Source organism: Ruditapes philippinarum, unplaced genomic scaffold (assembly GCF_026571515.1).
Source record: "Ruditapes philippinarum isolate M1 unplaced genomic scaffold, ASM2657151v2 ctg1085_1_1_1_1, whole genome shotgun sequence".
Lineage (NCBI taxonomy): Eukaryota > Metazoa > Mollusca > Bivalvia > Venerida > Veneridae > Ruditapes > Ruditapes philippinarum.
The window spans coordinates 354,951-370,246 of record NW_026857392.1 but is presented as its reverse complement, the minus strand read 5'-3'; the positions used below and the strand labels follow the sequence as shown (position 1 = coordinate 370,246).

The 15,296-nt window shown below is 30.9% G+C and overlaps 1 protein-coding gene across 1 annotated transcript in view; it reads right to left on the bottom strand.

The window, feature by feature from the left end:
- Positions 1–15,296, bottom strand: part of LOC132749585 (uncharacterized) — a 128,370-nt gene that overhangs the window by 23,449 nt on the left and 89,625 nt on the right. The window contains exon 5 of the mRNA XM_060739395.1: positions 6,797–6,868. Coding sequence (XP_060595378.1) covers positions 6,797–6,868 — 72 coding nt within the window. The remainder of the gene's footprint in view (positions 1–6,796; positions 6,869–15,296) is intronic.

The following is a 15,296-nucleotide window of genomic DNA, read 5'->3' as shown; positions in this document are numbered from 1 at the left end:
GCTAATGATGCAACTATGATATCAATACAGTATAACTTTGATCACCTAATCATGTGTTTATTTTGATCACGTTTTGATGTCCCAAGTCTATATTTAATGCTAACCCACCAATATCTTACGTCAATACGTCTGTATTTTATAATCGTCAAGAGAATTGTTGACTTCTTAACATCTCCAGAGTCTCTATTTGGTACTATATTAAGACATTTTGGAGTCATACTTTGTACCAGAAAGTCATTAAGTTATTCCCAGTCAGGTATTAATAATCGGTCATGATATAAAATTGGTATTTCTGCAAAATATAGTTATTATTTTATTTGTTCTTTCGAAAGCAGCGGCATAATTATCTTCACTCATCCCTAAATCATGATCGATATTGCTGCATTCAGGTTCTGTCATTTTTTCTATTTTTATTTTTTCTATAATATTTTTTCCATTTCTTTTCTTGTCAGGCTTTATTTTGTCTCAACAACACTGCAAAGGTCAGATGGCCACCTTCCAGGTTGTTACTAGTTGAAGAAGAACCTAATTTAGTGGGGCACTAAATTGTGCATTATTTTAAGTAGGAGCAGACTGTGACCTAAGGAGTAACAATAAAAAATCTTGGATAAAGCAGTTAAAGAGAGTGGCAACTTACTCAAGTTGAGCCACTTAAACCACTCAGCCACAGACAGGCGTCCCTGAGGCTTTGTAACAATAGAAGCTTCTTACGCAACAATAATTTTCTCATACCTTTTACTGCTCTTGTTCAACATCATAACCTATAAAACCAGGTACCAGTTTCATGCCTGGGTACCAGACCTAAACTTTCCTTTGTTTTTATCCAAAGAGCAGCTGGCAGAGATTTTGAATGAGTAATAAACAAACAGTTACCCAGATCTAGTAATTTATGCGGAGGCAATTTTGTCACAATTGTGTGACAGTCATTTAGTCATAATATATTAATCATACACATCCCTCCTTCAGTAACTTTATACTTCCCTTGTCTCCTTGGCCATAAAACTAGGCTTTACCCATCTGTCTATATGAGTCAAACAAAATAATCTCCCCCCTTTAGCTATAGTTTTCTATTATCTTAATATGAAGAAGCTTAAAGAGTTGTCAAGACATAAAGAAAATACTAATCATTTATTTAAAACTCATGGTTTCAAAGGTACACACAAGTTCATGGGAAATCTACATGTATATAGGTTGAAATCAAAGATTATACATATCACCTAAGTGTATGATGAACAATAAATTAAAGGACTGAAAGGTCATGAACCTATTCCTTTTATAATCTGTCAACATCTGTTGCTATTAAACCTATTATAAGACATTGTGTGTGTGGGAGTCTAGAACAAATAGGATGTACATAATCTTTAAACCATTATTGTATTTCTTCTGTCTTATTTGATATCACAAATATACTATCCTATCATAAAAACAACAACTACATGTAGTACATTATGTAAGATTTTAAGATAGTCATGCCAAAAGGTAAAAATACCCATCTATGCCAATTATTTTTCTTATAGAACAACACTTTTTATTTAAATTAAGTTTTGACTCATCTTTAAACAGTAAAAGTAAAGTCTTTGTACAGGAATCACAGTCCCCTTTTGTCATGTAAGTATATACATGTATTTCTGTGACAAATTTGAACATCATGTTTGTATATATATATATAAGTATTGACCTGTCTCTGAACTTTGCCTGACATGGCTATCATACATACAATCCACTTTAAAACCTCATATTTTACATCTTTTAATACAAATGCCAAAATGCATTATCTTGTAAAATTGTATGGTAATAGTGTGTTTCCCCCTCTGTTACATCGCATGACTGACGCATGAACAATGTTCTACAGTTTTAATGGAGAGTGTGACCTGATGGTGTGGGGGTGATGTATCAATAACACCCACTAGTCTACATAGATAAATTAACTAAATGTCTAAACTTCTCAAATAACTGACAGTGTCACAAGTTGTTTTAAAACAAAACCTGTGGTCAAGCGGTCACTCACAAGGTGATATGAAATGCCCACATTAAATCTTTACTGAGATCTGTAACAGAAATAAAACAATGCTCCAAATGGTTTAATCCAAAATTATCTTTTCAATCCTTCAAAAAGTATTTCAAAAAATGTCCATTTAAGTCTCAGACAACACATTTAAAAGAAATAAAAATTTCCATGGAAAAAAATTCCATCACAAGGACACTGAAATTCAAAAAGTTATACTAAATCAATAAATTACCTTAATATTCCTTCTTTGATATCATCTGAATTTCAATTATACCTATATCATAAATTGCGATATAAATGCACAAGGCTATAAGTCTTGCTAACTATCACATGCGCTGCGATGCAAAAATGAAAAGCGTAAATGCTCATCCTGTCGGCGAACTTTTACCTTCTATGGAAAAATCCTCTAGATTATCATTTCCAGGAAAAAACCTATCATGCAAAGCTTTAGAGACCTAAATACTATGGTAATAATGGTATCCCCCATAGTTCAATGTACTGCTGAAAGAAATCTTTACAGCAAATCATTGGAAATCAATGATAATACAAAACGCAACAAATGAAAACTCTTAGCTTTTGAAAACATCAGAGCATGGCATCGACTATGCTATAAGATATTTATATGATAATTATTTTTTATGCAAGCGACAATACATTTTGAATCCCGCAACCTTCAAAGCCACCAAGTCATGATTGCAATTTGTACAAATAAAAGCCATGAAAATCAAACACAGATAATTATGCAGGTATCAAATCTTTAAAAAAATTTATTAAGCAAATGATGAAAAAGTCTGCAGCATTGATAAAACTGATGAAATTAGAGAAAAAGGTAATCCCTAAAGTTCTACATACCAACTCCCACCATTAATTCCATTTAAATTTGTCAGAGACGCAGCAGCGTCCTTTTCATCATCATAAACCACAAATGTCATTAAAGAATATGTCTCTTGTAATATTTTTAATTAAACAATATATCAACTAGAAAATCCAAAAATCAGGGAATCGAGTAAGAAAATGCTGGTAGAGAAGATTGAAGTATGTTTGATATTCCAATATTTCCCCGTTTATACATATTGTATCAGCTTGCCGTTTATGGAAAATCAATGCAAACTCAACAGCTGCCTTGACAAAGTTTTCATTGACTAACACCCACCATTTTTTTCGTAATTAATCCAGCTCGAAAATCATGCATCTATTAAACAACGGTGATGTCATAATAGAAACCTTGATATTGACACTGCTTTAGTCTTCAGTTTTCATAAACGACTGGTGCAGAAAAATCTATTCAGACACTGGCAGTTATTGCAGTTGCAATGGTTAATGAACAACAATTACCAAGAGCATTTTTAAAGAAAATGAGCCACTACAGAAAAACTATTAATGACAATGCTAAGATAATTATCATTAAAACTGCTGACTTTCAAGCGCGACCACTGTATTTTTTTCTCCCTTAACTTTTTTTTATATATAAATGTGGCTTTATCATAATAAGGTTAATATATTTTGATGAAATGAACATTTTATTAATTTCTTAATATAATTTATTTTCAATGTATACATACATATTCACATAAAAATCTGTCTGAGAAAAATCAATTTTTGTCAGCATCAGTGAGTCCAAGTGTATGATAAATCCACATACTTGCTTTATTATCATTATTATTCCTTTAAAATTATATACTACCCCACTATCAAAACCTTCCTGCTTTCCATGAAAACCAAATCAAATGTAAAGTTATAGAATAAAAAGTATTAGTAAAGATGACATTTCATACCAACCCAGTTCAAGTGATATTTAATTCTTTATTTTACTATCATATTAACATATCGCCTTGCAAGATAGCATGTTATTCTGTCGAAACAACTGGTAAATTAACCACAATTACATGATTAAACAAAAATTTACATCTTTCTCTCTCATCTTGGTTTTTCTTCTGCGCTAATAGGTTGCATTAATACTTTAAAGAACACACGTATATTTTTTTTTGGTCGAAAAAGTTGTAAAACATCCTGTCATGATAAAGAAATCTTTCTGCCACAATTACATTAACAAATTTTTAGTAACATGTATTCCACATCGAAGAATGAGGGGGCAAAAAGCCGCTAAATGATTTCGATATATCACTGGGTAACAAGATTGTCAACCGGCTTAAAGAAAATAGTGCACATATTTGGTTAGATATCATATATCGTAAGATTTTATCAAATAATATTTGTATATGACCGATAAGAAATCTATGAAATGTATATCAATTGAAGGAAAAAGTTATCTAACTCAAGATCTCTTCACAAACATAATTGCCTTATTAGAATGAAATAGAAGAAAAATAACCCCGGGCTAATAGGTTGGGAACTTTAAAAATATCCTTTAAACCTCTTATTTTCATTTCCTTTACATTACAGATTAGTATCAGTAAATTAAATGACTAAAATAATATATCCTCTACTTCCAACACCAACAAACTGTTGAAAAAATCCTAAAAATCAAAACCCTTAAACAAAAAGTTTATTATTTGTTACATAAACAAAGTTAAATAAACAAAATGAAATCAGAAAATTTGATACTTTTCCTTTACTGAATTTTCAACTATGAGAATGCAGATATCAACATGAAATAATTTCAATCTGTTTTTTTATCCTGATTAATACCAAAACAAATGATATACATTTACTAATATTCCTATGTTATTAATTACTGTAGTTCAAAGTAGTTTTTTTTAATTCAACTCGATAAAAACTTTAATAAAAACTCATAATCTATGAAGACACATCAGCTTGCCTATTATCCAGCTCATCAATATAATGCTTGCATGAAAATATTTATATTTTCTTACGTGAAAAGTTTACTGACTCCTGTAATACAGTCATCTTTTTATTTAAACAAATATTTATAAAATCACCCACCTATCTCTATATGTTTAAAGTCCTCAACTCAGCACATTAAAATCGGATGAAAACAAATTTTGAAAGTCAATGCCCACCGCAGGTCAATAAAATCACTTTTACTACACTAATTCCATAATCCATCCTACGAAATCCTTATTGGCAAAATTTTGATAACTTGACACAATGTCCAGGGATTTTATTATTTAAATATTGAATGTCTAATCCTCCAAAAATCCCTGTATATCATACAAATTAAATAACATGAAAGCAAAGAACCTCAATCGTACAAACAAACTCTTCAGATCAAAGGCCTTGATTCAAATTGCATGTTATATTCCGGAAAAAATACCGCACTTGTAAATACTTTCCTATACAAACATTATTTAGTCAAAAATAGTACTTATAAACATGAAAATGACCTTATAAGGGGAAAAGAAAGAAAATACAATAAAATACGCTGTAATGTTAATTGTATACATTATCAAGACGGACGCAATAACGGAAAAGGATGTTATATTTAACGCATACGCACGTCTATTTCTAGCTAAATCCTCCATTGTCAACATTTATTATGATTAATAACATAATAATAACCTAAAAATAACACAATATATGAATCGAAGTGGACTTTAGGCAAAAACAACAGAAATTACGAGATAATAGTCATGTTCCTGTAGGTTTATTTAGTTGATAATGTGGCAATACTACTTCCTGTAATTGTTTCTTAGATTATTCTAACACTTTCTTATACGGCAAAGAGACTAGTCATGTTTTACGTCACATTTTTTTTTCTCAATAGAGCACCATAATGGAAACTGAAAGTTGTTTTGGAGTACATAAGAATGTGTTTTTTTTCACATTTGAGCACCATATGATATGAAAAAGTGAAAGTTTATTTCCAAACCTTTTTGTTTCCCTCCAAACAAAATCCTTCTCTGTTGTTTATGATAAAAAGTACATCATTCTCTACTGACCAACTGTTGCAACACTAACAAATAATCCTTTATAAAGTCACTTATACTAACTTCACACCAACAACAGAGGAGGTTTTAACATAAAGAAATCTTTTACTATATGTACTTAATGCCTTAAAACCAACCACTGGCAGCTACAGTGACATAGTGGACGCACGGGCATTTAATGGGAAAACAAAACAATGTAGAACTATTTTCATTCAAAAGGTTTCAGTTACCCGTGAACCAAGTGATAAATCGGAAGATTGACCCGGTTTTAGGTGCGTATAGATCAGAAAACACCTCAAACCCCTTCCTTAAACATGGGCCGCATTGTCAGGTATGGCAATTAGCAAGAAAACATTTACCAATCCTTGTAAGTCAAGGTGTTTTGCATGACCTTCTGTAATTATTTAAACGATATGTAATAATTATACTTTAGATGTTCAGTATTCATTAAAGACTTTACCCATGTATCAGATTTCAAAACACGCTATTTGTCACTGTCACCCATTTAAGGCACAGTAAGTATATAAGGTACTTCATAAGGGAGGTCTTACAGAAATGCTTAAATTATGTTAAATACAAAATGAATACAGCAATGTTTTGCTTATGGCTTAAATTGCACCAATTTAATCTATAAAATTGACCTACATTGGACCAGTAGCTGTTACAAACAAACTTTAATAAGCTATTTATAGTTAAATGCATTAAACTTTAATTACAGAAAAAATAATGTCAAAGGTAAAACTGCCATTCAGTAACACAGAAAGCATAAAATTTATTGTGTGACTTGACGTGCAAACTGCCAATGATTTTTAGTAGGATTTCAGACAAGTGGCAATGGCTGACAAAAACTGTTTGACTGGAGGGATGCACTGGTTGGCCAAGGTCTAGTGGCATGGATGCTAAATTGCTTTACAAATAACAATGATATCAAGTGACTTACCCTCATAAAGTTGAGCATACTGCGGGAATCCAGTCTCACGAAGCCATCTACAGGCCTCTATTGCTTCAATTTCTGAAATTATACAAGGAAATAAATCATTATAATGAGTCACATTGCAACAATTATGAGTTACCTATATTCTTTTAATATACATAAATACATGGTCTCATTAGTTAAACACATGTAAAAATATCAAAAAAATACCTGCAATATTAAGAGGTACCGGTATATTAATTGTACAATAGCGCTCACTAAGGGGAACCAATCTAAATGTTAAGAAACCAATATTACAAGCCTGTTTCTTTGAAAGAATTGTTATTCAAATCTTATTTTATTTTATCAAAAACAATCTATCCCTTTCTTCTTTCTTCAACTAATGACACATAGCATTATTTAAGATATATGATTAACATGGATTTTCATAAGGGAAACCAATATACGTAAGTTTCAAATGACTGAGATCAGCTTCCTCGTTAAAAGTACATGATGCTTATCACATAGAAACAATTATATTACTCATTATTTTATTGGCTCTTAAAAGAGACTTTAGTAGATAATTGTTTTTTTAATCTATTTTGGTCTAATCTTGCATCATTTCTTTCTATGTATTATATATTTGTTCAAGAGTTTTCCTAGGTTTAATCATTATGTAATGGAATGTGCAAATGTTGCAACAAGAAAGATATTTTAAGTTTCATAGTCTTGTTATTCGTGGTTTATTTTGCAATAAAACACATCATCATTTGCTGTGAAAATTACATTCATCATTCGTATATATATATAGATGCTAGAAACACATTATTTAATGACCATGAAAACAAATGAAGTGTCTTTTTAATTAATGCAGGATAAAAACTTGAAATCCATCCAAATAAACCTTCGATAAACTTTACAGAGATTATAATTTTTTATATATCTATTGAATGGTAACTTAAAACTGTGGTATATACAGTTTAAATACAGTATATAATAATATTTATTTGCTAAATCGGGTTTAACCTTCCCGAACAATTTTCAAACGCAGGTAGCGTATATTACCATTAAAGTAAACATATTTATACAGATTTAAGTTGATGTACTTTGGTTATGATATGATATATGTATGCGACACACCCTGATATCAAATACTGATATGTCAATTAAAATTTCATTATCTGGTGTCAAATTGTGAAGATGTGTACATCATTTATCAATTAAAGTATTGTCTTTACAACTGTTTAAGGTATATAGGAATCACTTGTTTACATTCAAATACACTCATATCATACATACCACACAAACAATTAGACACGTTCCACGTTAATTGTCACAATTAGTCAATAAAGTTCTTAACACAAGACAAAAATTGACACTACTTTATAGATAGGAAACATTTTACAATAGCAAATTCAATGAGTGCTTTAATTTGCAGCCAAACTATTTCAATTAAATTCCATTTTTTTTTTAATTTGAATTACCTCCCTTTATAATGCAAATAATTATTCAAAATATTTCTTTCTGGCCTGGTATCTCACTATAATCAGTGTATTTGATTGAATTTAATACTATTTATCAACATATGACTAACATTACCTTAGTCATTTTAAGAAATTATGATAGTTTATGATTATTTTATCTTCAAGTTTGTAAGCAAAGAACAGCCAAAAGGTCAGCACTATGAGATAAAATTGTAACTTTTTCCCAATTTACATGACTGCTTAAAATTTTAGGCCAAAGTAGGTCTCCAATAAGTACTGATAGCGTTCTTCGTTTTTCGATCAAACTTTCATTTTGTTGCCATGTTCCGATACTCGAGAAAGATAAACAATTCACTAATATGTCAAGTTGAAATCTGGTCAAGTTTACCAAACAATCGATTACAAATATGTTTACAAACTGACTCAGATGATCACATTGTAAAAGCTTCAAAGTGAAACGGTTACAAATTTTTAAATTAACTCAGTGACGCTGGTATTTCACCAACTGGACATACAGTATCAAGGGTATGCAACTGTTTTAGCAAAAGCCATTCCCAGTAATTATGGTTAGTTTTAAATTGAACTCTACAGACTATTTTCAAGAACTAAGCTTTCATCTTCATACAGTTTTAAAATGCTCTAAATATTTAACATTTCCTTAATGATAATAAAAGAAGTGATAGAGCATTCTTTTTTTCATTTCAATTTTTTTTGCAATTCTTTGAAGATAACCTATTATCTTGACCAAATGAACTAGTTGGTTCGTCATCACTGCAATGGAAGACCTATCTGCACTGATCAACGTTGTCTGAGAGGTTTCTATACATAGTTAACTTTATCTAATTTTACATTTTATAAAAAAAACCAATTTTAAATTCAAAACAGGGCAAGATGATTCTTATTAAAATGTAATTTTATAGCTTTAAGTTATGATTATCACCTGAAAAAAGGGAGTTTTAAAAGTACACACATATACTGTTGCTTCCTCTATCAGGGAAGAACTTCCATTATAGACATTAGCGAGCTTTAGAATGTTTTTATCCCTGTCTGCTACTGAAGATCAGTTTGTCCTTTTCTTTGCTTAATTAGTTGTAATATGCTATTTGACATTTAAAAGTAAGACACTTTCATTAGTTTGACAATAAAACACCATGTTGTTCTTAGGATAAAATATTATCAGGCAAAATTTCATTTAGTTAGCAAAAATTGTGTTGTTTTTATCGTGATAAATGAGCCGCGTCATGACAAAACCAACATAATGCGTTTGCGACCAGCATGGATCCAGACCAGCCTGCTCATCCGCGCAGTCTGATCAGGATCCATGCTGTTCGCTATCAGTTTCTCTACTTGTTATAGGGTTTGTAAGTGAACAGCATGGATCCTGATCAGGCTACGTGGATGCGCAGGCTGGTCTGGATCCATGCTGGTCGCAAACCCATTATGTTGGTTTTGTCATGACGCAGCTCAAATCGTATTTCTAGTGTCATACGTGTGGGTGTTAATTTGTCGGCATTAGCGGCTAATATTGTTTTTACATTAGGAAATATGACAAACAGAAGCTCTCCTGAGGCGATCGGGAATCATTGTCATCAGAGGGATGCTCATCATAGTCATATAGAGGCATCACAGCAAATCAGGTCAAGTGAGAGGCGTTAATACAGAAAATTCCTCTAATTCTAGCGTTTCTTTTTGAGCTAGGTTAAATATGGATTAGTGACAAACTTTCAAAATGATTAAAGTGATAGCCGATTTTTGTTTGTTTGTTGAGGATTTGAGCTGAATTAAGGTGTACTATATACAGGCAAGGCAATATCGCAGGTGTTAAAGATTATCAAAATAAAGGGGTATATAACAGTAAGAGATTTGAAAATATATACCAAGATAAAAGAAACACTTCAAATGTATAAAAAATACATAGATACAAAGAATGTTACTGCAATATATTATTAAGCATGTCAAATCCTTTAGAAATGTTTCACTGTAGGTAAAACTGCATAATATTATAAACATACAATATACTGATTTTAATATAGTATTTTAGATAGTCCCAATTTTGGCAATTCTATCATATTATTAAAAGACATATATTCCATTATTTGATTATACCTATATCTAATTACACATTAATTAATTTAAATCCCCTTATATCTTGTTAGAGGATATTCAAATTTTATTCTATAAATACAGGATTTTTCATCAAGTGGTATGATAATAAATATTTTATTAGTGGCACTGTGGCTTAAATTTTATATAGTGGCAGAACTTAAGAAAAAGACGGCCGGCAAGACACCAGTGAAAATATGGAAAATATGTTTAACTGCAGTGAAAAATTAATTTTTACAGGAAAACTTCAGAAAATGAAAATACAAATTATATATTATCAATATTTCTCAACATTTCTTTTATAAGTACATAATAAATAAATTTTATCTCTAGCTCTATATGAAAATCTCACCTTTTGAAATTTTCTTTTTGCGACCATTGTTTTTTTTAGGATTCCTCACACAGAGGGCCAGTAATGCTTGATGTATATCCATAATAAATACCTCAAGTTGCGCTACACGATTCATTCCAAATTTTCGTTAATTTCTACATAAATGTAGTCCAAGAAATAATGTTTCATGAATGTTCATTCATCAATTTAGAACCACACAAACTTATCAAATAGTTTTGTCATTATATATATACATATACTTCAATCCATTCAGAAATAAATGCGATAAGAATTATCTCGTTTTCTAAAAATGTAAATATCACATCTCCGTTTAAAGCAAACTGTTATGCCTGCAATTATAAGCAAGAAATTTAATAATAAAGAACCTGTTTATCCTACAGAATATTCCGTTCCATCACCAACGATGACCGATAATTGTTTGCATTAAAACAAGTCCAAAACCAGTCAATATAAAGCGTGCACTGCCTTTCGTTAAGTACAAGATAAGAAAAAGAATGTTACAATTCGGTGATCTACTTTGCCTTATATTTAAACAAGCAAAGGAGAATTTAGATATCCTCTGAAATAACGAGGATTAAAATAAATCCCGAAATGCTCCAACTGTAATCCTAAATATTATGATAGCGTCTTTGATATTTCATGACCTGAAACTGTCCTTTAAGAATTAAGTAACAATTTTTACAATTTTAACGCTACCTTTCAATATTAAAATTTCAAGTGTAGGATCTCACGTAACACATTTTTATATACTGCTAAAGGTGTTTTTGACATTTTGCTTATTCATGTCAACATATTGTTGTAAAAGCTGCTAACTTTTAATTTTGTTTTCATTACTTAAATTTTGATCTATGTTTAACATAGACTAAAGGTCAGTACCGAAACACATTATGCAATAAAATAGCAAAACCTCTTTCAAAAAAAATACTGCCACATTACCTTTCAATACAAAAATTTATTCAACCATAATTCCTTTTTCAGATAAAAATGCAATTAACAAATTAAAACAATAAAATTCCCAAGAAAATGCCACGATTCCAGACGAAACTTGTTACTCGCAGAATGATCAATCTTCCTTTAAGAGCTTGTCCTGCAACTTGCAAGCCTCTTGTTAACCATGAGTCACCTGTAGCACTGTTTTAATTCAAAGTATTGCTCAATAGATACGAAAAAAAAACACCCTCGAAAATCAATAGCGTGATCTGTCTCTAATTAATTCCAAACATGGCCTTAGGAAATATGAAGCATGATGTTAAATGATCCGCACAGAAAATGATCAATGGTTTTCCCCCCCGAGCTGAATTCCGAACAAAGAATGTTGCATAATAATTAAAAATTCATGTCAACTTGTTAGGGAAAATTTCAGGTTGTTTCTCGAATTCATACCTTAAATGGTACCGTGATCACTATAGCAACAGCATGTCGATGATGACATGGCAAGAATTCTCGTTTTCTCAAAGAAGCCCTTTCTTAACACAAATCCAGGATGAGAATACATGAAAACTTCATATAGGAATAAATAATATATCAAAGAACATTTCCCAGTGAACAAAAAACAAAAAACATTCACTTTTTACTGAGTGGTGTAAGGAGATTATATACTATTTTATATCCAATTAGTGCCAGAGTCAAAGGTCAATTCCCAGGTATCTACAGCCATGACCCTATAGCCGCCAATTACCGGTAACCTTATCCTGGGGTTAACGTACTTAGTCCAGGAGGCTGCTTCTGATTTATGGACCAAAATAAGCAACAAGTCTTGCTCTTGCATTCATACATTAACTGTATCAAATCATTAATCTTTATATCACAAGAGTTCATCCCTTGAAACTGGAGATATTGTTTTGTTACAACTTTTCTTTGATCATAGTTCACGTTCAAACCATTTTCTGTGCCCTCTCAGTGTAACATGCCATTATTTTGTCAACTTAAGTGAAAGGAAAAACTAAATTAAGCAAATTCATACTTTTGGAAAGTTTGAAGCACTTATGAACTTTCTTATAATTAGTCAGTACTCTAACATGCTTTTTTCAAATTTGAGTTCATTTGTTTCAGAGTAACATAAATACCTATAACAACTAACATTTGTACTTCCAAGGAAGGGATTTATGTATACCTACGCATGTAACAAGAAACGGAACTTGATCACATCAATGATATGTAACCTGGCACTATGTTCTACTGGTTAACCAACCAAGCACTGACACTTCACCTCAATAACCAGTGTAGGTGATCAGACTCTAATATTGTTTAATGGTTAACCAACATTTATTTTTCATCATTTTTACCCTAAAACGTTAAAAAAAAAAGGGAAGCTCCATGTATTGAAAAAAATTTGTGGGTTCTATAATAAATGTCAAGGTAGATATAAAAGTGCAACAACGTGCTGCTGAAGACACGTGTCTACAAAAAGTCTCGTAACAATTTCAATCCTCTTATTAGTTCAGAAAAAAACGGTCATTACTCCAGGGGGTTTAAAGGCAAAAAAATATCATGAAACAATTAAGTGTACAGTCACGAAGCATATTTTTTTAGTTCTATTGAAATCCAATGACAGCTTATTGTCACCATTAGTAAATTGAAGAAAATAGCTGCTGATTGGAATTGGCCTGAGACAATGTAAATGTTTGCATGAAATAATACAATTACTGCCTCGGGTAGTACTTTTGTATATGCCATAAATATATGTAATTTAATTCATTTCTAGTTGTACTTTTACTTGTATATTTATAAAGCATTTTTTTTCTCCACAAAAGTGGCCTTAAATTTGCAAGTAAAACAATCAACAATTATCTGTCAATTTTAAGTGAATTGCCAATTAAGGAGTTCTAATATTAGTGGATATTGCATTAAACATTTGAAATTTAGTATCCAAATAATCAAAAACAGTCCTTTAACACTACATACCTTATTTAAAAATCCTTTCCACACATACTGCCAATTCTAATAAACATAAAAAATACCCTAACAAACTGCTGAACTGCTGAATAAAATGCCATTTTACTTTGATTGTACAGCAGTAAAAAAATGTACCAGATACGTTTAATCAAGAACTTCAAAGTGAAATTTAATTTATGAATTTCCTGTCCAATTTCACAGCACTAAACAAAACTCTGTCCAATCAATTCCATGTCTTTAAACACCATTTATTTAAAGACTTGTAAAACTTAAGTTTTAAAGCTATTGCAGAACAATCTTTTTTTCCAAATTTTCTTGTCCTTTTTCTTAAACATAAAATATTCCTTCCCAATTATCAAAGTTTTTTTTCTTTTTCTTTAAAGGCCGCCATACAGCTGTTGGTAGATATAGAAATGTTTAAAAAAAACAATTCTCTCGATTAAGTAATAGAATAATGACTAATAAAATATATAATAATTTCTTTCGAAAATGAAATAAACAGGATACAAAATCCCTGTAAGTTATATTTAGTATCAAACAATGCACATTCAGATAACAATTCCCATATCATCATTTTATATCACATTTCTTATCATATTCATGAAAAAATAATTTCCAGTTCCATCACGATTCTCTAAAGATAATTTTTCTTTTGTCAGGCAGTGTGTAAAATAACTGAAAATCAAGCCAGCTGTTTACATTAGTCATGTATATGTAAACAAATTTAATGACTTGATCATGAATTTTATAGATTTATTGGAATTTGGCATGATAATCATCAGATTTGTGAACATGTTACTTACAAGTTAATCAAGCAAGCACTTATATCTACATTTGATTCATGTTCTACACATGATTCATGTTCTATCTAAAACAATCGCAATACACCTTAAACAAAGTAAATCAATGAACATTTAAGTTTTTTTTAGCAGTATTAACTCCTTTGTATTAAAAATGACACAACAGAAAAATTCCCTGCGTAATTCACACATTTCTTCAAACAGTGTTCGTAAAATGAATTAAGATAAGATTTTCAAAAATTTCGATTAGTAACGTATATCCCGCCACGAAATGACCAATCAGAGGTTGTCAAACTGCAATATTTTCACCAAATCAAACTTCTCTTATCCACTTGGTCAACAATCGCGCTAATAATATTGCGTATCATACTTCAAAATGTCGACCCACGCCCAATAAAGTTACGGATTACCTCTAAACTTCAAGCAAACAATGTCAAACACTAACATGTCCCCCATCAAAATTCGCAATTTGTCGATGGTCAATTTAAATTCACATTTGTCTTTGATCAGTTGAAAGGCATTCTCACAACCAATGAAGAATTTAGATCTGTGTCTAAATACATAACATACGAGACAATTTCGAAGTTAACTTCAATATAGCTTAATATATAACAGTACGTAATCCATTTGTAAACTTGTCTGAAAAGCTGCGAGTGTCAAGCAAAAATGCACAAAAATGCACTTATATATCAGCTGAATGACAAGTATTTGCTTATACCAAAAAAACATAAAGAAAAACGATGTCTCTATATATTGAAATGAAAATTCTACTCCCTGTTATTTGCTTTTCAGTATTTACTTAGATCCAAGGCCCGCTTTTTTTCAGGTCATATGGTGATTGTGTGAGCACACAGGCTAAAGGCCATGCAAGAATAACATTATTTCTAAATATT